The sequence below is a fragment of the Stenella coeruleoalba genome (genome assembly GCF_951394435.1).
Source record: "Stenella coeruleoalba genome assembly, chromosome: X".
Classification (NCBI taxonomy): domain Eukaryota; kingdom Metazoa; phylum Chordata; class Mammalia; order Artiodactyla; family Delphinidae; genus Stenella; species Stenella coeruleoalba.
In genome coordinates, this window is record NC_137152.1 from 42150933 (window position 1) to 42177680 (window position 26748).

General features: G+C 36.5%; 1 protein-coding gene across 7 annotated transcripts in view; it reads right to left on the reverse strand.

Moving 5' to 3' along the window:
• The window catches only part of FAM120C (family with sequence similarity 120 member C), a 139307-nt gene that overhangs the window by 58147 nt on the left and 54412 nt on the right, over positions 1-26748 (reverse strand). For 6 of the 7 annotated variants that reach the window (XM_079909906.1, XM_079909905.1, XM_079909907.1 and 3 more), the window contains one exon: positions 8317-8566. In XM_079909906.1, coding sequence (XP_079766032.1) covers positions 8317-8566 — 250 coding nt within the window. Of the gene's footprint in view, positions 1-8316; positions 8567-18601; positions 18694-26748 lie in introns of those variants that run through there. The other variant, XM_079909909.1, reaches the window with a different exon arrangement.

Genomic DNA, 26748 nt, shown 5'->3' on the forward strand with positions numbered 1-26748 from the left:
GATTTTACTTTTTACCATTACTCTGGGGTTTTCTTAGTCTTTTTTTAAAATCTGCTTTATTGCTGGGACGAGTGACTTGTGAGGTCTTGGTCCCTCGACCAGATGTTGGGCCTGAAGCTCTGCGGTGGGAGCACAGAGTCTAGGGTGCTGGACCACTAGAGAATTTCCAGCCCCAGGGAACATTAATCACCGAGAGCTCCCACGGAGGCTTCTATCTAAATCCAAGACCCGACTCCACCCAGCTGTCAGAAGATCCCAGTGCTGGACACCTCACAAAAGACAAAAAACAAGACAGGAACACAAACCCACCCATTAGCACACAGACTACCTAAAGTCACACTAAGCTCACAGACACTCCAAAACACACCACCTGAAGTGGCCCTGCTCATCAGAGGGAAAAGACTCAGCTCCACCCCCTCAGGACGCAGGCACCAATCCCTTCCATCAGGAAGCCTACACAAGCCATGGGACCAACCTCACCACCAGGGGCAGAGGACAGAAACAAAAGGAACTACAACCCTGCAGCCCAGGGAAAGGAGACCTCAAGTACTGTAAATTAGAAAAAATGAGAAGACAGAGAAATATGCAGCAGATGAAGGAGCAAGGTAAAAACCCACCAGACCAAACAAATGAAGAGGAAATAGGCAGTCTACCTGAAAAAGAATTCAGAGTAATGATAGTAAAGATGATACAAAATCAAGGAAATACAATGGAGAAAATACAGGAAATGTTTAACAAAGACCTAGAAGAACTAAAGAGCAAACAAACAAAGATGAACAACACAATAACTGAAATTAAAAATACTCTAGAAGGAATCAATAGCAGAATAACTGAGGCAGAAGAATGGAAAGTGAGCTGGAAGACAGAATGGTGGAAAAAACTGCTGCAGAGCAGAATAAAGAAAAAAGAATGAAAAGAATTGAGGACAGTCTCAGAGACCTCTGGGACAACATTAAGCACACTAACATTCGAATTATAGGCGTCCCAGAAGAAGAAAAAAAAGAAAGGGTCTGCAAAAATAGTTGAATAGATTATAGTTGAAAACGTCCCCAACATGGGAAACGAAATAAGACAATCAAGTCCAGGAATGGCAGAGAGTCTCATACAGAAGAAACAGGATGAGACACGTATTAATCACACTAACAGAAATGAAACACAAAGAGAAAATATTAAAAGCAGCAAGGGAAAAGCAACAAATAACATACAAGAGAATCCCCATAAGGTTAACAGCTGATCTCTCAGCAGAAACTCTGCAAGCCAGAAGGGAGTGGCAGGACATATTTAAAGTAATTAAAGGGAAAAACCTACAACCAAGATCACTCTAACCAGCAAGGATTTCACTCAAATTCGATGGAGACATTAAAACCTTTACAGACAAGCAAAAGCTAAGAGAATTCAGCACCACCAAACCAGCTTTACAAGAAATGCTAAAGGAACTTCTCTAGGCAGGAAACAGAAGAGAAGGAAAAGACCTACAAGAACAAAAACAAATTAAGAAAATGGTAATAGGAACATACATATCAATAATTACCTTAAATGTAAATGGATTAAAAGCTGCAACCAAAAGGCACAGACTGGCTGAATGTATACAAAACAAGACCCTACATATGCTGTTTACAAGAGACCCACTTCAGATTTAGGGACCTATATAGACTCAAAGTGAGGGGATGGAAAAAGATATTCCATGCAACTGGAAATCAAAAGAAAGACGGAGTACCAACACTCATATCAGACAAAATAGACTTTCAAATAGAGAATATTACAAGAGACAAGAAAGGACATTACATAATGATCAAAGGATCAATCCAAGAAGAAGCTATAACAATTGTAAGTATCTAGTCACCCAACATAGGACAACCTCAATATATAAGGCAAATGCTAACAGCCATAAAAGGGGATATTGACAGCAACACAATAATAGTAGGCGAATTTAACACCCCGCTTATACCAATGGACAGATGATCCAAACAGAAAATAAATAAGGAAACACAAGCTTTAAATGACACATTAGACCAGATGGACGTAATTGATATTTATAGGACATTCCATCCAAAAACAACACAATACACTTTCTTCTCATGTGCACACAGAATATTCTCCAGGATAGATCACATCTTGGGTCACTAATCAAGCCACAGTAAATTTAAGAAACTGAAATTGTATCAAGCATCTTTTCTGACCACAACGCTATGAGACTAGATATCAATTTCAGGAAAAAATAATTGTAAAAAATACAAATACATGGAGTCTAATGAAGACACTACTAAACAACCAAGAGATCACTGAAAAAATCAAAGAGGAAATCAAAAAATAAATAGAAACAAGTGACAATGAAAACACGATGAACCAAAATCCACGGGATGCAGCAAAAGCAGTTCTAAGAGGGAAGTTTATAGCAATACAATCCTACCTGAAGAAACAAGAAACATCTCAAATAAACAACCTAGCCTTAAACCTAAAGCAATTAGAGAAAGATGAACAACAGCAAACAAACAAAAAAACAAACAAAAAACCCCCAAAGTTAGCAGAAGAAATCACAAAGATCAAATCATAAATAAATGAAAAAGAAAGGAAGGAAACAATAGCAAACATCAATAAAACTAAAAGTTGGTTCTTTCAGAAGACAAATAAAATTGATAAACCAATAGCCAGACTCATCAGGAAAAAAAGAGAGAAGACTCAAATCAACAGAATTAGAAATGAAAATGGAGAAGTAACAACTGACACCGCAGAAATACAAAGGATCATGAAAGACTACTATAAGGAACTAAATGCCAATAAAATGGACAACCTGGAAGAAATGGACAAATTCTTAGAAAAGTACAACCTTCCAAGATTGAACCGGAAAGAAATAGAAAATATAAACAGACCAATCACAAGCACTGAAATTGAAAGTGTGATTAAGTCTTCCAGCAAGCAGCTACATAGCACAGGGAGATCAGCTTGGTGCTTTGTGATCACCTAGGCAGATGGGATAGGGAGGGTGGGAAGGAGATGCACAAGGGAGGAGATATGGGGATATATGTATATGTATAGCTGATTCACTTTGTTATAAATCAGAAACTAACACATCATTGTAGAACAATTATACTCCAATAACGATGTTAAAAAAGAAGTAAATCCCCATAAAGTTTAGTAAGACATTAAAAAAAAAAAAGTCTTCCAACAAACAAAAGCCCAGGGCCAGATCGCTTCACGGGCAAATTCTAGCAAACATTTAGAAAAAAGCTAACACCTATACTTCTCAAACTCTTTCAAAATATAGCAGAGGGAGGAACACTCAAACTCATTCTACGAGGCCACCATCACACTGATACCAAAACCAGACAAAGATGTCACAAAAAAGATTACAGGCCAATATCACTGATGAACATACATGCAAAAATCGTCAAAAAACTACTAGCAAACAGAATCCAATAGCACATTAAAAGGATCATACACCATGATCAAGTGGTGATTATCCCAGGAATGCAAGGATTCTTCAATATATGCAAATCAATTAATGTGATACACCATATTAACAAATTGAAGGAGAAAAACCATATGATCATCTCAATAGATGCAGAAAAAGCTTTTAACAAAATTCAACATCCATTTATGATGAAGACGCTCCAGAAAGTAGGCACAGAGGGAACTTTCCTCAACATAATAAAGACCATATATGACAAGCCCACAGCCAACATCATCATCAATGGTGAAAAACTGAAAGCATTTCCTCTAAGATCAGGAAAAAGACAAGAGTGTCCACTCTTGCCACTATTATTCAACATAGTTTTGGAAGTGCCAGCCATGGCAATCAGAGAAGAAAAACAAATAAAAGGAATCCAAATTGGAAAATACGAAATAAAACTGTCACTGTTTGCAGATGGCATGATACTATACACAGCAAATGCTAAAGATGCCACCAGGAAAATACTAGATGTAATCAATGAATTTGGTAAAGTAGCAGAATACAAAATTAATGCAGAGAAAGACCCCAAATAGTCAAAGCAATCTTGAGAAAGAAAAATGGAGCTAGAGGAATCAGGTGCCCTGACTTTAGACTATACTACAAAGCTACTCTAATCAAGACAGTATGGTACTGACACAGAAATAGAAATACAGATCAATGGAATAGGATAGAAAGCACACAGATAAACCCACTCACATATGGTCACCTTATCTTTGATAAAGGAGGCAAGAATACACAATGGGGAAAAGACAGCCTCTTCAATAAGTAATGCTGGGAAAACTGGACAGCTACATGTAAAAGAATGATATTTGAACACTTCCTAGAAAGAATATGAATATGAAAAAAAAGAACACTCCCTAACACCATATCCAAAAATAAACTCAAAATGGATTGAAGATCTAAATGTAAGGTCAGACACTATAAAACTCTTAGAGGAAAACATAGGCAGTACACCTATGACATAAATCAAAGCAAGATCCTTTTTGGCCCACCTCCTAGAGCAATGGAAATGAAATTAAAAATAAACAAGTGGGACCTAGTGAAACTTAAAAGCTTTTGCACAGGAAAGGAAACCATAAACAAGATGGAAAGACAACCCTCAGAATGGGAGAAAATATCTGCAAACAAAGCAACTGACAAAGGATTAACCTCCAAAATATACAAGCAGCTCATGCAGCTCAATATCAAAAAGAAAACAAAAACAAAGAAAAACCAAATCCAAAAATGGGCAGAAGACCTAAATAGACATTTCTCCAAAGAAGATATACAGATTGCCAACAAACACACGAGAACATGCTCAACATCACTAATCATTAGAGAAATGCAAATCAAAACCACAATGAGGTATCACCTCACACTAGTCACAATGGCCATCATCAAAAAACCTAGAAACAATAAATGCTGGAGAGGGTGTGGAGAAAAGGGAACTCTCCTGCACTGTTGGTAGGAATGAAAATTGATACAGCGACTATGGAGAACAGATGGAGGTTCCTTAAAACACTAAAAGTAGAGCTACCATATGAACCAGCAATCTCACTACTGGGCATATACTCTGAGAAAACCATAATTCAAAAAGAGTCAAATATTGTATATTAATGCATGTATGTGGAGCCTAGAAAAATGGTACAGATTAACCGGTTTGCAGGGCAGAAGTTGAGACACAGATGTAGAGAACAAACGTATGGACATCAAGGGGGGAAAGCTGCTGGGGGGTGGGGATGGTGGTGTGATTAAAAAAAAAAAAGTCACGTACCCCAATGTTCATTGCAGCACTATTTACAATAGCCAGGACATGGAAGCAACCTAAGTGTCCATCAACAGATGAATGGATAAAGAAGATGTGGCACATATATACAATGTAATATTACTCAGCCAGAGAAAGGAACGAAATTGGGTTATTTGTAGTGATTTGGATGGACCTAGAGTGTGTCATACAGAGTGAAGTAAGTCAGAAAGATAAAAACAAATACCGTATGCTAACACATATATATGGAAAGTAAAAAAGTGGTACTGATGAACCTAGTGGCAGGGCAGGAATAAAGATGCAGACATAGAGAACGGACTTGAGGACACTGGGGGAAGGGGAAGCCGGGACGAAGTTAGAGAGTAGCATTGACATATATACACTACCAAATGTAAAATGGATGGCTAGTGGGAAGCCGCTGCAGAGCACAGGGAGTTCAGCTTCATGTTTTGTGACGACCTAGGGGGGTGGGATAGGGAAGGTGGGAGGGAGATGCAAGAGGGAGGGCATATTGGGATATGTATATACGTATAGCTGATTCACTTTGTTCTACAGCAGAAACTAACAACATTGTAAAGCAATCATACTCCAATAAAGATATTAAAAATAAAAGATTTGTGTGGTTCAACAATATTTAGTACAAGTCTGCAACAAGAAGAGCAGAGTGGAGATTTACCTGACCTGATATTAAGGCAAATTACAAACCGTTAATAATTCGAAGAATGTGATACTGGCAACGCAGCAAGTAGGCAATGGAACAAAATAGAATCCAGGAATGGACTCAAGAATATACAGGAACTTGGTACCTAATAATGGTGGTAACACAAATCAATGGGGAGAGAACAGGTCATTTAATAAACGGCGTTGGGAAAACTGGCTTATTATGTAGAGAAAATAAAATTAGATCATTTTATACAGCATATACAGAATAAATACTCACTATATTAAAGACCTTACATGGAAGGCAACATTATAAAACTATAATGTAAACAGTTACATTATAGTTACAGAAAAAGTAGACACATCTTTATGACCCAGGGGTAGGGAAGAATTTATTAAATAAGATCCCCAAAGCACACACCATAAATGTACAGATTGATGGGTTTGACAAAATCAACTTAAATACTTATTGGTTAGGGGTAAAGTGTACTGATATCTGCAAATTACTTGGAAATGCATCAAAAAGGATGGATAAATGGATGGCTAGAGATGGAGAGAGGGATAGTTATATGGTTATATGGTATAAAGCTGTTAATTATAGAATCTAAGTGTGGTCATATGAGTGTTTATATGGTTATATGGTATAAAGCTGTTAATTACAGAATCTAAGTGGTGGTCATATGAGTGTTTGCCATCCTATCCTTCCAACTTTTCTGTGTGTTTTTTTTTTTTGGCCACGCCACATGGTGTGGCATGAGGGATCTTAGTTCCCTGACCAGGGATGGAACCCACGCCCCCTGCGGTGGAAGGGTAGAGTCTTAACCACTGGATCGCCAGGGAAGTCCCACTTTTCTGTATGTATGAAATCATAATGAAAGGTCAGTGAGAATGAAATACTTTTGTTCTAAAAAGGATATTGTACATAAATTTCTAAAAAATTGTGGCTGACTGGAAAAGATATTTGACACATGTACACACAGATATAGAAAAGATATTTGCTTTATTTGTATGTTTATTTGTTTAGGGTATATTATGTATTGAAGGTTTAACATACAGTCTTGTTAAATTGTCATTTATATACAGATTGCTAAATTGCCCTAAAGAAAGTTGAACCAAATTTACATTTGCATAAAGATAGCCAGTTGCTGTCACCATTGTCACTTCTTGGGTATTGTTCTTTTTTTCTTTTTTTAATTGGGGTATAGTTGTTTTACAATGTTGTGTTAGTTTCTGCTGTACAGCTAAGTGAACCAGCTATATGTATACATATATCCCCTATTTTTTGGATTTCCTTCCCATTTAGGTCACCACAGAGCACTGAGTAGAGTTCCCTGTGCTATACAGCAGGTTCTCATTAGTTATCTATTTTACACATAGTAGTGTATATATGTCAATCCCAATCTCACAAGAAACTTCTGTAATCAGAAAGAAAAAAGACAAGTAACCTAAAAGAAAATTTGCAAGATAAATAGGCACTTCAGAGAATGTGAAAACAAATGGCTAATATATATAAAAAAGAAGATCAACCTCATCTGTAGTCAAATAAATGCAAATTAAAATAAAAGATACTACTTGAAACCCACTGGATTAGCAAAAATTAAGAAGTTATAAGATATCAGCCCTGGCAATAATATGAAGAAATAGAAACCCTTATGCATTCTTCATAGGACTATAAATTTAGAACCAATATAATCTAGAGCAATTTGGCCATATTTGGCAAAAAATCTATATGCATATTTACAGGATCCAGGACTTCAACTCCTAAATACATACTTCAGATAAACTGACACAGGAACACAAAGATACAGAGACATCTATGAAGATATTCCCTGTAGCACTGTTTGCAATATCCCAGAACTGGAAACAACTATCAAACAACAAATAAAGTCTATGATATAAGTAATTGTTGGAATATAATTCAGCAGTCATCAGGAACGAACCATATACGAATACAGAAAGATCTACAAAATAACACTGAGTGAAAAAGTAAGAAATAGAATATGTACAACACAGTATCTTTCATGTTAAAAAAGGAAAAAATCTACACATATAAACATCACTATAGATTGTGCATGCACATATATATATATATATATATATATATATATATATATATATATATATATAAAAATATATGGAAGATGGCTTGGAGGGACACACATCAAATACCCAAGAGTGGATAACTATGGGTAGAGAGAAGGGGACTGAATCAGGAAGAAAGGCTGAAGGGGACAAAAACCAAATATAAAACCAAAAATAAAAGAGTGTTTATGCATGGGCTGATGATGACAGATCATAAACTGAGGAGACTATCATAGCAATTGATTTCCAATGTTTCTGAAGTCTAAAGTAAACATAAAACTTCCCCACCTCAAAATACCATAAAAACCACGTGCTTAAAGGAAATGTCAAAAAAAATAAAATAGAAATGAACTGACCACTTCCCGGTCACATGGCTTACCGGAGTACACAGCACATGAGCAGCAGATGGGTGGGGACGTTAGCCGGATTGAGCATACTGGGTGTGTCTGACTTCATACAGGCCAGGAAGGCACGCATCCTTCTGTTCTTGTCCTCAACTGCTTTGCCTAGCCAGAGCTTCTTGAGGTTTGGGCAAGTCCATTCCCGAAATGTCAGGGCAGACACCAGCTCAGGGGTTTGAGGTGACTTCCCTTTATAGGCAGACCACTCTTTAAGGATCACTGAAGGAACTAGAAAACAGAAATTGAGGAAAAACTGGCTATAGAGACTCTGAGCATTTCTGCAGCTGGTCACAATTGACAGAAACCATCACACTTCAACATCTTTGTATTTTCTGTCACTATAATTTTTATTGTTAGCAGTAGTAACAGCAGGAGTAGTAAGCATTTATTAGATGCTTGGTATGTATTAAGTATTTTACATATAAATGTAAATCTTACTTACTCTTCAGAACAAACCTGAGAGAGAAGCATTATGACTATATTATCACAAAACACAGTGCTCATTTTGCAGGTGAAAAAAGGAATCAAAGCTCAATGGTCACACAGCTCTACAGTCACACAGCAGTCCCCCACTTATTTGCAGGGAATAAGTTCCAAGACCCCCAGTGGATGCCCAAAACCATGGACAGTACCGAATCCTGCAATATACTATGTTTTTTCCTATACCTACGTACCTATGATAAAGGTACGTAAGAGATTAACAACAATAACTAATAATAAAATAGAACAGTTATAACAATATACTGTAATAAAAGTTATGTTAAAGTGGTCTCTCTCTCTCCAAATATCTTATTGTACAAATTTAATGCCATTTCCATCTTAACTAAGCACTTATCGTGTACTGTGTCCATAACTTTTGCAGTTCGAGATGCGATAGCAAAACTAGCACAAATTTCTTTTTCCTTCTTCACAATTTCACAGACAGAAGACTCATTCTTACCATAGATCTTTTTGTTCTTACTATAGATCTTAGTAACGTCAGCATATGATATTTTTTCTTCCCTTATTAAGTTGAGAACTTTCACCTTTTCACTTAAAGGAAGCACTTTACAGCTTCCTTTTGGCATATCTGAATTGCCAGCATCACTACTCTTGCACTTCAGGGCCATTATTAAGTAAAATAAGGGTTAATTGAACATAAGCACTGAGATACTGGGACAGTTGATTTGATAACCCAGACAGCTACTAAGTGACTAACAGGCAGCATACGCTGAACAGAGGAATGTTTCACATCCTGGGTGGGAGGGAGCAGGATTATGCGAGATTTCATCACACTACTCAAAACAGTGTGCAATTTAAAATTTATGAATTGGCTGCGTGCCCACCCAGCCCCTATTATAGTCCGAGATAAAGAACGCAAGATTAAAATGGAAGTCTCCACTATACCCTGACATCCCTTTTGCAGTATCCCAGTGGTCACACAGACCAAGCCTGGTACAAGCAGGGGGAGACCGTGCCCAGGACTGGAGGTGAGCATTCTAAGATCAGTAAGGTTCCGAGCTGCCGGAGACTCCAGTTCCTGTCTTGTTGCTCCACCATCCCTCGGGCATGGTCCTCGTCTGAATGAATATTTGACCACATGGATGGATAAATATTCCAGCCAGGAGGACTGAGATACTTTTCCATTATAGGTTATTACAATATATTGAATATAGCTCCATGTACTATACAGCGACACAGAAAGAGAAGAAGGAAAATTAGACATCAGGAAAGGCGCCGAATGTAAGACAGCAAACAGACACAGTGAAATCTAAACCAGGGTCAGTGACTTTCTTTCCAAGTTGGGTCCTCAATGGAGGGCCCTAAACGCCGCCTGCCCCCTGGCAGAAACATCACAGATTTCTCAGAAGTGGCTTTGAGGCTTTTCAGAGGCTCGGAGATGATCCTTTGGAGCTCAGGGGGCGCCTTCAAGATGGCAGAGGAGTAAGACGTGGAGATCACCTTCCTCCCCACAAATACATCACAACTACATCTATATGTGGAACAACTCATACAGAACACCTACTGAACACTGGCAGAAGACCTCAGACTTCCCAAAAGACACCTCAGGTGACTTACACGCAGAGGCAGGGCCAAATCCAAAGGTGAACCCGAGGAGCTGTGTGAACAAAGAAGAGAAAGGGAAATTTCTCCCAGCAGCCTCAGGAGCAGTGGTTTAAATCTCCACAATCAGCTTGATATACCCTGCACCTGTGGAAAACCTGAACAGACAGCGAATCATCCCAAAACTGAGGCATTAGACTTTGGGAACAACTGTAGACTTGGGATTTCCTTTCCGCATGTAATTTGTTTCTGGTTCTATATTTATCTTAGTTTAGTATTTAGAGTTTATTATCATTGGTATATTTGTTTATTGATTTGGTTGTGCCCTTCCTTTTTTATTTTTTATGTATACATATATAGATAGATTTATTTATTTTACTTTTTCTCTTTTTGTGAGTGTGTATGTGTATGCTGCTTTGTGTGATTTTGACTGTATAGCTTTGCTTTTGCCACTTGTCCTAGCGTTCTGACTGTCCGTTTTTTTTTTTTTTTTAAGTATAGTTTATAGCACTTGTTAGCATTGAAGGATTTGTTTTTGGGTTTGGTTGCTCTCTTCTTTCTTTTTTTAATTACATTTTTATTTTTAACAATTTTTTCTATTTTAATAACATTATTTTATTTGTTTAGTTTTCGTTCTTTCTTGCTTTCTTTTTTCTCCCTTTTCTTCTGAGCTGTGTGGCTGACAGGGTCTTGGTGCTCTGCCCAGGTGTCAGGCCTGAGCCTCTGAGGTGGGAGAGCCGAGTGCAGGACATTGGTTCACCAGAGACCTCCAAGCCCCATGTAATATCAAACAGCAAAAGCTCTGCCAGAGATCTCCATCTCAATGGTAAGACCCAGCTCCACTCAACGACCAGTAAGTTACAGTACTGGACACCCCATGCCAAACAACTGGCAAGACAGGGACACAAACCCATCCATTAGCAAAGAGGCTGCCTAAAATCATAATAAGTTCACAGACACCCCAAAACACACCACCGGACGTGGTCCTGCCCACCAGAGAGACAAGATCCAGCTTCAGCCAACATAACACAGGCACCAGTCCCCTCCACCAGGAAGCCTACACAACCCACTGAACCAACATTAGCCACTGGGGGCAGCAACCAAAAAAAATGGGAACTACGAACCTGCAAGTTGCGAAAAGGAGATCCCAAACACAGTAAGTTAAGTAAAATGAGATCAGAGAAAACACAGCAGATGAAGGAGCAAGGTAAAAACCCATCAGACCAAACACATAAAGAGGAAATAGGCAGTTTACCTGAAAAAGAATTCAGAGTAATGATAGTAAAAATGATCCAAAATCTTGGAAATAGAATGGAGAAAACAGAAGAAACGTTTAACAAGGAGCTAGGAGAACTAAAGAGCAAACAAACCATGATGAACAACACAAAAAAATGAATTAAAAATTCTCTAGAAGGAATCAATAGCAGAATAACTGAGGCAGAGGAAAGGATAAGTGACCTGGAAGATTAAATAGTGGAAATAACTACCGCAGAGCAGAATAAAAAAAAAAAGAATGAAAAGAATTGAGGACAGTCTCAGACACTTCTGGGACAACATTAAACGCACCAACATTCGAATTATAGGGGTCCCAGAAGAAGAAGAGACAAAGGGACTGAGAAAATATTTGAAGAGATTATAGGTGAAAACTTCCCTAATATGGGAAAAGAAATAGTCAATCAAGTCCAGGAAGTGCAGAGAGTCCCATATAGGATAAATCCAAAGAGAAACATGCCAAGACACATATTAATCAAACTATCAAAAATTAAATATAAAGAAAAAATATTAAAAGTAGCATGGGAAAAACAACAAATAACATACAATGGAATCCCCAAAAGGTTAACAGCTGATCTTTCAGGAGAGACTGCAAGACAGAAGGGAGGGTGGCAGGACATATTTAAAGTGATGAAAGGGAAAAACCTACAACCAAGATTACTCTAACCAGCAAGGATCTCATTCAGATTCAACAGAGAAATTAAAACCTTTACAGATAAGCAAAAGTTAAGAGAATTCAGCACCACCAAACCAGCTCTCCATCAAATGCTAAAGGAACTTCTCTAGGCAGCAAACACAACAGAAGGAAAAGACTTACAATAACAAACCCAAAACAATTAAGAAAATGGTAATAGGAACATACATATTGATAACTATCTTAAATATAAATGGATTAAATGCTGTAACCAAAACACAAAGACTGGCTGAATGGATACAAAAACAAGACCCATATATATGCTGTCTACAAGAGACCCACTTCAGGCCTAGGGACATATACAGACTGAAAGTGAGGGGATGGAAGAAGATATTCCATGCAAATGGAAATCAAAGAAAGCTAGAGTAGCAATTCTCATATCAGACAAAATAGACTTTAAAATAAAGACTAATTACAAGAGACAAAGAAGGACACTACATAATGATCAAGGGATCAATCCAAGAAGAAGATATAACAATTGTAAATATTTATTCACCCAACATAGGAGCACTGCAAAACATAAGGCAAATGCTAACAGCCATAAAGGGGATGTTGACAGTAACACAATCATAGTAGAGGACTTTAACACCCCACTTTCACCAATGGACAGATGATCCAAAATGAAAATAAATAAGGAAACACAAGCTTTAAATGATACATTAAACAAGACAGACTTAATTGATATTTATAGGACATTCCATCCAAAAACAACAGATTAGACTTTCTTCTCAAGTGCTCATGGAACATTCTCCAGGATAGGCAATACCTTGGGAGACAAATCAAGCTTTGGTAAATTTAAGAATATTGAAATAAAGTATCTTTTCTGACCACAAGGCTATGAGACTAGATATCAATTATGGGAAAAAAATCTGTAAAAAATACAAACACATGGAGGCTAAACAATACACTACTAAATAAGCAAGAGATACTGAAGAAATCAAAGAGGAAATCAAAAAATACGCAGAAACAAATGACAATGAAAACACAACGACCCAAAACCCATGGGATGCAGCAAAAGCAGTTCTAAGAGGGAAGATTATAGCAATACAATCTTACCTCAAGAAACAAGGAACATCTCAAATAAACAACCTAACCTTAAACCTAAAGCAATTAGAGAAAGAAGAACAAAAAAACCCCAAAAGGTAGCAGAAGCAAAGAAATCATAAAGATCAGATAAGAAATAAATGAAAAAGAAATGAAGGAAACGAGAGCAAAGATCAATAAACTAAAAGCTGGTTCTTTGAGAAGATATACAAAGTTGATAAACCATTAGCCAGACTCAACAAGAAAAAAGTGGAGAAGACTCAAATCAATAGAATGGGAAAGGAAAAAGGGGAAGTAACAACTGACACTGCAGAAATACAAAGGATCAAGAGAGATTACTACAAGCAACTATATGCCAATAAAATGGACAACCGGGAAGAAATGGACAAATTATTAGAAAAGCACTACCTTCCGAGACTGAACTACGAAGAAATAGAAAATAGAACCAGACCAATCACAAGCACTGAAACTGAAACTGTGATTAAAAATCCTCCAACAAACAAAAGCCCAGAACCAGATGGCTTCACAGGCGAATTCTATCAAATGTTTAGAGAAGAGCTAACACCCCTCCTTCTCAAACTCTTCCAAAATATAGCAGAGGGAGGAACACTCCCAAACTCAGTCTAGGAGGCCACCACCAACCTGATACCAAAACCAGACAAAGATGCCACAAAGAAAGAAAACTACAGGCCAGTATCACTGATGAACATAGATGCAAAATTCCTCAACAAACTATTAGCAGAGGCCAACAGCAGATTAAAAGGATCATACAACACGATCAAGTGGGGTTTACCCCAGGAATGCATGGATTCTTCAATATATGCAAATGAATCAATTTGATAAACCATATTAACAAACTGAGGGAGAAAAACCATATGATCATCTCAGTAGATGCAGAAAAAGCTTTTGACAGAATTCAACACCCATTTATGATAAAAAAAACCCTCCAGAAAGTAGGCATAGAGGGAACTTAGCTCAACATAATCAAGGCCATATATGACAAACCCAAAGCCAACATCATTCTCAATGGCAAAAAACTGAAACCATTTCCTGTAAGATCAGGAACAAGACAAGGTTGCCCACTCTCACCACTATTATTCAAGATAGTTTTGGAAGTTTTAGCCACAGCCATCAGAGAAGAAAAAGAAATAAAAGGAATCCAAATCAAAAAGAAGAAGTAAAACTGCCACTGTTTGCAGATGACACGGTACTATACATAGAGAATCCTAAAGATGCTACCGGAAAACTAGTAGAGCTAATCAATGAATTTGGGAAAGTAGCAGGATACAAAATTAATGCACAGAAATCCCTTGCATTCCTATACGGTAATGATGAAAAATCTGAAAGTGAAATTAAGAGAACACTCCTATTTACCACTGCAACAAAAAGAATAAAATATCTAGGAATAAACCTACCTAAGGAGACAAAAGACCTGTATGCAGAAAATTATAAGACACTGATGAAAGAAATTAAAGATGATACACACAGATAGAGAGATATACCATGTTCTTGGATTGGAAAAATCAACATTGAGAAAATGACTCTACTACCTAAAGCAATCTACAGATTCAATGCAATCCCTACCAAATTACCACTGCCAGTTTTCACAGAACTAGAACAAAAAATTTCACAAATTGTACAGAAACAAAAATACCCTGAATAGCCAAAGCAATCTTGAGAAAGAAAAACAGAGTTGGAGGAATCAGGCTCCCAGACTTCAGACTATATTACAAAGCTACAGTAATCAAGACAGTATGGTACTAGCACAAAAATTGAAATATAGATCAGTGGAACAGGATAGAAAGCCCAGAGATAAACCCATGCATATACGGTCACCTTATCTTTGATAAAGGAGGCAAGAATATAGAATGGAGAAAAGACAGCCACTTCAATAAGTGGTGCTGGGAAAACTGGACAGCTACACAGAAAAGAACGAAATTAGAACAGTCCCTAACACCATACACATAAATAAACTCAGAATGGATTAGAGACCTACATGTAAGACCAGGCACTATAAAACTCTCTGAGGAAAACATAGGCAGAACACTCTATGACATAAATCAGAGCAAGATCCTTTTTGACCCACCTCCTAGCGAAATGGAAATAATAACAAAAAAACAAATGGGACCTAATGAAACTTAAAAGCTTTTGCACAACAAAGGAAAACATAAACAAGATGAAAGATAACCCTCAAAATGGGAGAAAATATTTTCAAAGAAAGCAACTGACAAATGATTAGTCTCCAAAATATACAAGCAACTCATGCAGCTCAATATCCAAAAAGCAAACAACCCAATCCAAAATTGGGCAGAAGACCTAAACAGACATTTCTCCAAAGAAGAGATACAGATTGCCAACAAACACATGAAAGGAAGCTCGACATGACTAATCATTAGAGAAATGCAAATGAAAACTACAATAAGGTATCACCTCACAATGGTCAGAATGGGCATCATGAAAAACAATCTACAAACAATAAATGCTGAAGAGGGTGTGCAGAAAAGCGATCCCTCTTGCACTGTTGGGGGGAATGTAAATTGATACAGCCACAATGGAGAACAGTATGGAGGTCCCTTAAAAAACTTAAAATAGAACTACCATATGACCCTGCAATCCCACTACTGGGCATATACCCTGAGAATACCATAATTCAAAAAGAATCATGTACCACAATGTTTATTGCAGCTCTATTTACAATAGCCAGGACATGGAAGCAGCGTAAGTTTCCATCGACAGTTGAATGGATAAAGAAGATGTGTCACATATATACAATGGAATATTACTCAGCCATAAAAAGAAGCGAAACTGAGTTATTTGTAGTGAGGTGGATGGACCTAGAGAGTGTCATACAGAGTGAAGTAAGTCAGAAAGAGAAAAACAAATACCATATGCTAACACTTATGTATGGAATCTAAAAAAATAATTAAAAGGTTCTGAAGAACCTAGGGGCAGGACAGGAATAAAGACACAGACATAGAGAATGGACTTGAGGACACGGGGAGGGGGAAGGGTAAGCTGGGATGAAGTGAGAAAGTGGTATGGACATATATACATTACCAAATGTAAAATAGACAGCTAGTGGGAAGCAGCCCCACAGCACAGGGAGATCAGCTTGGTGCTTTGTGTCCACCTAGAGGGGTGGGATAGGGAGGGTGGGAGCGAGACACAAGAGGCAGGAGATGTGGGGATGTATGTATATGTATAGCTGATTCACACTGTTATACAGCAGAAGCTAACACACCATTGTAAAGTAATTATAGTCCAATAAAGATGTTAAAAAAACAGAAAAGAAAACTTATGAATTGTTTATTTCTGGAATTTTTCATTTAATATTTTTGAATCATGGTTGACCTTGGGTAATTGAAACCATGAAAGAGAAAACAAGGATAAGGGACTTGGTACTGTATTTTGAAAGTCATTTCTTAAGTAGATGTACCAGGCTAGGCAAGGAAAGAAGTCCAAGGTAGAATCATATGAATACCTGGCTTCATAACAGACTATAGGACACCCCAAAAGACTTAAAAGAATACTACAAAATTCTCAAGAAAACATCTTTTAGATTTATGAAGGTGTAACAGACAAGGAAAACATGGCTTCTGTCTACTTCTAGTGTACCTCAGGCTCCTAAGCTATATCTTCTTTTATTTAAGTCTTTTAGTATCTACTCAGTTACCAAAGCTAGAAACCTGGAAGTCATCCCAGACTCCTTGCTGTCCTTCACCTTCTACACTGGTTATTTCAAAGGTCCCGCTGATTCTACTGTCTTATCATGCCTTTTATCTGTCCCTTTTCTTCATCACAAGAAATATTGTTGAGGTTCAGATCTCAAATAATAACAAAAGGGTCATCTTTTACCTTGCAAGAGTCTCCAGACTGTTGTCCCTGCTTTCATCTTGTCCAGTCCCTCTCATACCCATACTCTACAACCACTAGAATGATCTTTTTAAAAAAACCTTTTAGTTTCAAATAATTATAGATTCACAGGGAGTTGTGAAGATAGTAGACAGAAGTCCTGTGTACCCTTTATCTAGTTTCCCGCAATGGTTATATCTAAAATGATTATAAGGACTTCCCTGGCAGTACAGTGGGTGAGACTCCACACTTCCACTGCAGGTGGCACAGGTTTGATCCCTGATCAGGGAACTAAGATTCCTCCACGCAGTGTGGCCAAAAAACAAATAAAGTAAAGAAAAATAAAATAAAATGATTATAATACAATATCAAAGCTAGGAAACTGACATTGGCACAACTATGTGTATAGTTCTGTGTCATGTGTAGATTCATATAACTACCACCACAATCAAGATACAGAACTATTCCATCACCACAAAGTTCTCCCCTGTGCTACCCCTTTTATGGTCACACCCAGTGCCCTCCAGCACCATCCTTAATCCCTGGCAACTACCAATCTGTTCTCTATCTGTACAATTTTGTCAATTTGAGAATGTAACATAAATTGAATCAGTATCCAACCTTTTGAGATTGGCATTTTCACTCAGCATAATGCCCTTGAGAGCTATCCATGTTGATGCATATATCAATAGCTCATTTCTTTTTTGCTGAGTAATATTCCATGATATCTAGGTTGTGTCCAGTATGGGGCTATTACGAATAAAGGTGGTATGAATATTTGTGTGTAAGTTCCTGCATGAAAATAAGTCTTCATTCTCTGGGATAAATGCCCAAAAGTGTGAGTGCTACACACTTATTTTTAGTTTTAAGTAACTGCCAAATTATTTTCCAGAGTGGCGGTACCATGTTACATTCCCACCAGCAAATTATGAGTGATCCAGCTTTTCCACATCCAATCCAGCCTGCTGTATTATCACCATTATTCATTTTAGCCATTCTGATAGGTATGTCGTGACACTTCATTGTGGTTTTAATTTGCATTTTTCTAATGGCTAATGATGTTGAACATCTTTTCATGTCTTTATATTCCATATGTATATCTTCTTCAGTGAAATGTTTGTGCATGTCTTTTGCTGATTTTCTAATTGGATTATTTTTATATTGTTCAGTTTTTTTTTGTTGTTGTTGTTTTTTTTGTGGCACGCGGGCCTCTCACTGTTGTGGCCTCTCCCGTTGCAGAGCACAGGCTCCGGACGCGCAGGCTCAGCAGCCATGGCTCATGGGCCCAGCCGCTCCGCGGCATGTGGGATCCTCCCAGAGTGGGACACGAATCCGTGTCCCCTGCATCGGCAGGCGGACTCTCAACCACTGCGCCACCAGGGAAGCCCTGTTCAGTTTTTTTTAAGTGAATTTCCTCTTTATTATTCTTGAGTAGAAGCTTATATTATATCTGAAATGACATTAAGGAGAATAGATAAATACAGATATAGATACATATATAGATAATCTAAGGCTCCTAAGACTTTATTATTTTTAAATGAGCATTAAGTCAAAGTTCATAATTATTTTGTACAAATAAGTGTCATCAGACTAGTTAAATGGTGGTTTTTTTTAACATCTTTATTGGAATATAATTGCTTTACAATGTTGTCTTAGTTTCTGCTGTATAGCAAAGTGAATCAGCTATAGGTATACATATTGTTCAGTTTTGAGTTCTTTCAGATACTTGCTTTCAGAGTATTTCAGATACTAGTCTAGATATGTAGTACTTGTTCACCTATGGATTTCCAATTGATCCAGTACCACTTGTTAAAAAGACAACCTTTCTTCCACCAAAGTGCTTCTGTGGCTTTGTCAAAAATCAGTTGGCTGTACTTGTGTGAGGCTATTTCTGGGTTCCCTATTCTGTTCCATTTGTCTATATGTCTATATATCACTGCCAGTACCACACATTCTTAATTACGGCAGCGACATAATAAGTCTTGTAATCAGGTAGAGTGACTGCTTCCAATTTATTATTCCTTCTTAAAAATGTTTTAGCTATTCTGGTTCCTTTGTTTTTCCATATAAATATTAGAATAATCTTGTCTACATACACACAGAATCCTGCTGGCATTAGATAGAAATTGTGTCAAACCTGTATACAATTAATTTCTGTTGAATCAGTAGTAAAAATAATTCCCAACAAACAGAAGTCCAGGACCAGACAACTTGATAGTGAATTGCACCAAAAATTTAAAGGAGAGCTAACAACTATCCTTCTCAAATGATTCCAAGAAATTGAAGAGCAAGGAACGTCTCCAAACTCATTCTATATAAAACAAAAATATCCTCCAGGAATAAAGGGGAAATAAAGACATTCCAGATGAAGAAAAAACTTTTTTAAAAGCAGACCTACCCTAAGAAAATGACTAAAGGTACTTCTCTACACAGAAAAGAAATGATAAAAGAAGGAATCTTGGAATATCAGAAAGGAAGAAAAAACAATGGAAAGAACAAAAATATGGATAAATACAATAGATTTTCCTTCTTCTCTTGAGTTTTCTAAATTACACTTCATGGTAAGCAAAAACCATAATACTGTTTAATGTGGCTCTGAATGTCTGTAGAGAAAATATTTAAGACAATTATTAATGGAGGAAGGTAAAGAGATGCAACAGAGGTCAGGTTCACTTCACTTGAACTGGTAAAATGTCAACACCAGTAGACTGCAATAAGTTATGTATATACAATGTAATACCTAGTAAATATACTGAAATAGCTATACAAAGAGATATACCAAAAACATATAGATAAATAAAAATGGAATTCTAAAATAAGTTCATGTAATCCATAGAAGGGAAGAATAAGAAAACAGAGATATGAAAACCAGAGAAAACAAACAGAAGCAAAAATAAAATGACAGACTTAAGTCCTAACATGTCAGTAATTACATTAAATGTAAGTGGTCTAACAACACCAATTAAATACAGAGATTGACAGACTGGATAAAAAAACATGACCCAGGGCTTCCCTGGTGGCGCAGTGGTTGAGAATCTGCCTGCCAATGCAGGGGACACGGGTTTGAGCCCTGGTCTGGGAAGATCCCACATGCCGCGGAGCAACTAGGCCCGTGAGCCACAACTACTGAGCCTGCGCATCTGGAGCCTGTGTTCCGCAACAAGAGAGGCTGCGATAGTGAGAGGCCTGCGCACCGCGATGAAGAGTGGCCCCCACTTGCCTCAACTAGAGAAAGCCCTCGCACAGAAACGAAGACCCAACACAGACAAAAATAAATAAATAAATAAAATTTAAAAAATGACCCAAATATATGCTGTCTACAAAACATTCACTTCAAATATAAATGATATTGGTAGGTTGAAAGGAAAAGAATGGAAAATAATATACCATGAGAACATTAATCAAAAGACAGAAGGAAAGGCTATATTAATACCACATTAAGTACACTTCAGAGCAAAAAAACTGCCAGGGACAGAGAGGGACATTACAAAATGCTAAAAGGGTCAATCCACCAAGGAGACATAGCAATCCTAAATGTGTGTCACCAAATAACAGAGCCACAAAATACATGATGCAACAACTGACAGAAATGAAATGAGAAATAGACACATCCACAATTATAATTAGAGACTTCAACCCACCTCTCAATAATGGGTAGATCAACTATACAGAAAATCAGCAAGAATACAGAACTCAACACCATCAATGAACAGAATCTAATTGACTCTTACAGAATATACAACAAGAGTATAATACATGTTCTTTTCACATGCCCACAGAACATATGCCACGATAGATCATATCCTGGGCCATAAAACAAACTCCAATAAATTTTAAAGAATTGAAATCATACAAAGTATATTCTCAGGCCACTATGGAATCAAACAAGAAATTAACAGAAAGATAACAGAAAAATCTATAAATACTTGGAAAATAACAAAACACTTGTATATAATTAATGGGTCAAAGAGGAAGTCTCAAGGAAAAGAAAGAAATAATGGAACTAAATGAAAATAAAAATACAGAATATTAAAATTTGTGAGATGGAACTAAATAACTGCTGAGAGGGAAATTTATAGCACAAAATGCTCACATTTAGAAAAGAGGAAAAGTCTTTAATTGATCATCTAACAAGAAGAGGAGCAGAAAGCCAAACCTTCAGCAAACCAAGGAAAGAAATAAGGATAAAATCAGAAATCAATGAAATTGAAAACAGAAAAACAATAGAGAAAAAAAATCAATGAAACAAAAACCCGGTTCTTTGAAAAGAACAATAAAATTGACAATATTATAGCAAGACTGCAAAGAAAAAGAGACAGAAGACACAAATTGCTAATATCAAGAATGAGACAGGATATCACCACAAAACCTGCAGATATCAAAAGAACTGTATGGGAATACTGTAAACAACTCTGCACACATAAATTTGACAACTTACGCAAAATAGACCAATTTCTCAAAAAATGCAAGCTACCAGAACACACCTAATATCAAGTAGATAATTTGATTAGCCCTATAAATTTTTATGAAATTTAATTTAAAACTTCACACACACACACACAGACACACACAAAACCTGGCTCAACTGGTTTCACTGGAGAATTCTACTAAATGTTTAACAAAAAATTAACATCAGTTGTCACAATTGTCACAATCAAGGATTGTGTAGACAATCCTTTTAGAAAATAGGAGTGAACGCTTCTGAACTATTTTTATAAAGCCAGTATTATGCTGATGCAAAAGCCAGATAAAGACAGTACATAAAAGTACTTCAGACTGATATTCCTCATCAATATAGATGTACAAATTCTTAACAAAATATTAGTCAATAGAATTCAGCAATATATAAAATGAATTATACACCGTGGCCAAGTAGGGTTTATTCCACGGTTGCAAGGCTGGTTCAATACTTGAAAAATCAATGTAATCCACCATACAAACAGGCTAAAGAAGAAAAATAATATAATCATCTCAGTGGATGCAGAAAAACATTTGATAAAATTTGACAATTGCTCATGATTTAAAAAAAAACTCTCTGGGAACTTCCCTGGTGGTCCAGTGGCTAAGGCTCCGTGCTCCCAATGCAGGGGGCCTGGATTCAATCCCTGATCAGGGAACTAGATCCCACATGCTGCAACTAAGAGTTCACATGCCGCAACTAAAAGATCCCTTATCTCAACTAAAGATCCTGCATACCACAATGAAGATCCCACATGCTGCAACTAAGACCCAGTGCAGCCAAATACGTAAATAAATAAATATTAAAAAAATAACTCTCTGGAAACTAGGAATAGAAGGGAATTTCTTCAACTTGATAAAGAACATCTACAAAAAAACCTCCTACTAACATTGTACTTAATGGTTTAAGACTGTATGTTTTTCTCTTAAAATCAGAAACAGGGCTAGGATGTCTGCCCTTACCACTGCTCTTCAACATATTACTGGAAGTTCTAGCCAGTGTAGGAAGGCAAGAAAATGAAATAGAAGGCATACAGATCAGAAAGGAAGAAATAAAACTGACCCTAACTGCAGATGACATATAGTCCATGTAGAAAATCACAAGAAATCTACAGCAAAACTCCTAGAAATAATGTGAGCTGAAGACTACAGGATACAAAATAAACATACAGAAATTAATTGTATTTCATTTTTTATTGAAGTAAAATTGACTTAAAATATTATATTAGTTTCAGTTGTACAACATAGTGTTGATATTTTTATATATTACAAAATGATCACTCCAATAAGTCTAGTTACCATCTATCACAATACAAAGTTATTCCAATATTATTGACTATATTCCATATGCTATATACTATGTTCCCATGACTTATTTATTTTATAACTGGAAGTTTGTACCTCTTAATTTCCCTCACCTATTTCACTCATCTCCCCATACCCCTCCCTCTGGCAACCACCTGCTTGTTCTCTATATCTGTGAGTCTGTTTCTAGTTTGTTATATTCAATCACTTATTTTTTAGATTCCACATATAACTGAAATCATACAGTATTTGTCTTTCTCTGCCTGACTTATTTCACTTAGCATAATACCTTCTAGGTTCACCCATGTTGTCGCAAGTGGCAAGATTTAATTCCTATTTTATGATAAAAAAATATTCTACTGCATATATATACCATTTCTTCTTTATCCACTCATCTGTCGATGAAAGCTTAGGTTGCTTCCATATCTTTGCTATTGTAAAAAGTGCTGCAATGAACATAGGGGTGCATATATCTTTTCAAATTAATGTTTTTGTTTTCTTCAGATAAATACTCAGATATGGAATTGCTGGATCATATGGTGGTTCTATTTTTATTTTCTTGGAGGAATCTCTACACTGTTTTCCATAGTGGCTGTACCAATTTACATTCTCACCAACAAGGGTTCCCTTTCCTCCAATCTTCCTACACTATTGGTTGGAATGTAAATTGGTACAACTATTATGGAGAACAGTACGGAGGTTCCTTTAAAAACTAAAAATAGAACTACCATATGATCCAGCAACCCCACTCCTGGGCATATATCCGGAGAAAACCATAATTCAAAAAGATACAGGCAACCCAATGTTCACTGCAGCATTATTTACAATAGCCAAGACATGGAAGCAACCTAAATGTCCATCAACAGAGGAATGTATAAAGATGTGGTACATATATGCAACAAAATATTACTCAGCCATAAAGAAGAATGAAATAATGCCATTTGCAGCAACATGGATGGACCTACAGATTATCATAGTAAGTGAAGTGAGTCAGAGAAAGACAAATATCATATGATATCACTTATATGTGGAATTTAAAAAGATGACACAAGGGAATTCCCTGGTGGTCCAGTGGTTAGGACTCAGTGCTTTCACTGCTGGGGCCCAGGTTCATTCCCTGGTCAGGCAACTAAGATCCCACAAGCTGTGCAGTGTGGCCAAGAAAAAAAAAACCAAGGATGACACAAATGAACTGATTTACAAAACAGAAACAGACAAACAGACTCACAGACTTTGAAAACAAACTTATGGTTAACAAAGCAGAAAGGGAAGGGTTGTGGGAGAGGAATAAACTAGGAGGTTGGGATTAAAATATACACACTACTATATATAAAATTGACAATCAACAGGGACCTATTGAATAGCACAGGGAACTCTACTCAATATTCTGTAATAACCTATATGGGAAAAGAATCTGAAAAAGAATGGAGATAAGTATATGTATAACTGAACCACTCTGCTGTACACCTGAAACTAACACAACATTTTAAATCAACTATACCCCAATATAAAATAAAAATTAAATTAAATTTTTAGAAAGGGTTCCCTTTCCTCCACACCCTTGCCAATATTTGTTATTTGTTGTCTTTTTGATAATAGCCATTCTGAAAGGTGTGAGGTGATATCTCATTGTGGTTTTGATTTGTATTTCCCTGATGATTAGAGAAGTTGAGCATTTTTTCACATGCCTGTGAAAAGATGGCATCTGTATGTCTTCTTTAGAAAAATGTCTATTCAGAGCCTATGCCCGTGATTTAATTGGGTTGTTTGTTCTTTTGATGTGGAGTTGTATGCATTCTTTGTATATTTTGGATATTAACCCATCGTTGGATATATCATTTGCAAATATCTTTCTCAATTCAGTAGACAGCCTTTTTGTTTTGTTGATAGTTTTATATGCTGTGCACAGAGTTTTTGGTTTGATGTAGTCCCATTTGTTTATTTTTGCTTTAGCTTTCCTTGCATGAGGAGACATATGCCAAAAAATATTGCTAAGACTGATGTCAAAGGGCGTAGGGCCTAGGTTTTCTTCTAGGAGTTTTATGGTTTCAGGTATTACATTTAACTCTTTAATCCACTGCCATGTAGCTATCTAGTTTTCCCAACACCATTTATTGAAGAGGCTGTCTTCTTCCTCATTGAATATTCTTGTCTCCTTTCTCATAGATAAATTGCTGATATAACTATGGGCTCATTTATGGGCTCTCCATTTGGTTCCATTAATCCACATAGCTGTTTTCTGTGCCAGTATCATACTATTTTGATTATTGAAGCTTTATAGTATAGTTTGAAATTAGGGACTGTGATGCCTCCTGTTTTGTTCTTCTTTTTAAAAAATTTTACAATGTTGTGTTAGTTTCAGATGTACAGCAAAGTGATTCATGTTTATACATATATACATTATATATATATAACTATTATAATATACTGTATATAATATACTGTATAATATATAATTATATATAACATACATAATATATATAAAAATACGTTCTTTTTCAGATTCTTTTCCCATATAGGTTATTAGAGTACTGAGTAGAGTTCCCTGTGCTACACAGTAGATCCTTGTTGATTATCTGTTTTATATACAGTACTGTGTATATGTTAATCCCAACAACCTAATTTATCCCTTCCACCCAACCTTTCCCCTTTGGTAACCATAAGTTTTTCAAAGTCTGTGAGTCTGTTTCTGTTTTGTAAATAAGTTCATTTGTGCCATTTTTTAAGATTCCACGTATAAGCAGTATCACATATTTGTCTTTCTCTGTCTGATTTACTTCACTTATCTCTAGGTCCATCTATATTGCTGCAAATGGCATTATTTCATCCTTTTTTATGGCTGAGTAATATTCCACACTATGTGTGTGTGTATACATATATATATGTATATATATATACCATATCTTCTTTATACATTCCTGTGTTGATGGACATTTAGGTTGCTTCCATGTCTTGGCTATTGTAAATAGTGTTGCTACGACCATTGGGCTGCATGTATCTTTTTGAATTAGAGTTTTCATCTTTTCCAGGTATATGCCCAGGAGTGGGATTGCTGGATCATATGGTAGTTCTATTTTTAGTTTATTAAGGAAAAATCTCCATACTGTTCTCCATGTTCTTTTTTAAGATTGTTTTGGCTACTTGGGGTCTTCTGTGTTTCCATATAAATTTTAGAATAGTTTGTTCTAATTCTGTGGAAAATGTCATTGGTATTTTGATAGTGATTGCATTGAATATTTAGATTACCTCGGGTAGTATGATCTTTTTGACAATATTAATTCTATTAATTCTTCCATTCCATGAGCATTGTATATCTTTCTATCTGTTTGTGTCATCTTCAATCTCTTTCATCAAAGTCTTATAATTTTCTGAGTACAGGTGTTTTACCACCTTGATTAGATTTAGCCCCAGGTATTTTAATCTTTTTGATGTGATTGTTTATTGGGAGTTATTGATTACTGATTCAATTTTATTACTGCTAATTGGCCTGTTCATATCTTCTATTTCTTCCTGATTCAGTCTTGAGAGATTGTACATGTCTAGGAATTTATACACTTCTTCTAGGTTGTCCATTTTATTTATTTATTAAAAAATTTATTGTATATTGGAGTGTAGTTGATTAACAATGTTGTCTTAGTTTCCGGTGTACAGCAAAGTGATTCAGTTATACATATACATGTATCTATTTTCTTTTTCAAATTCTTTTCCCATTTAGGTTATTACAGAGTATTGAGCAGAGTTC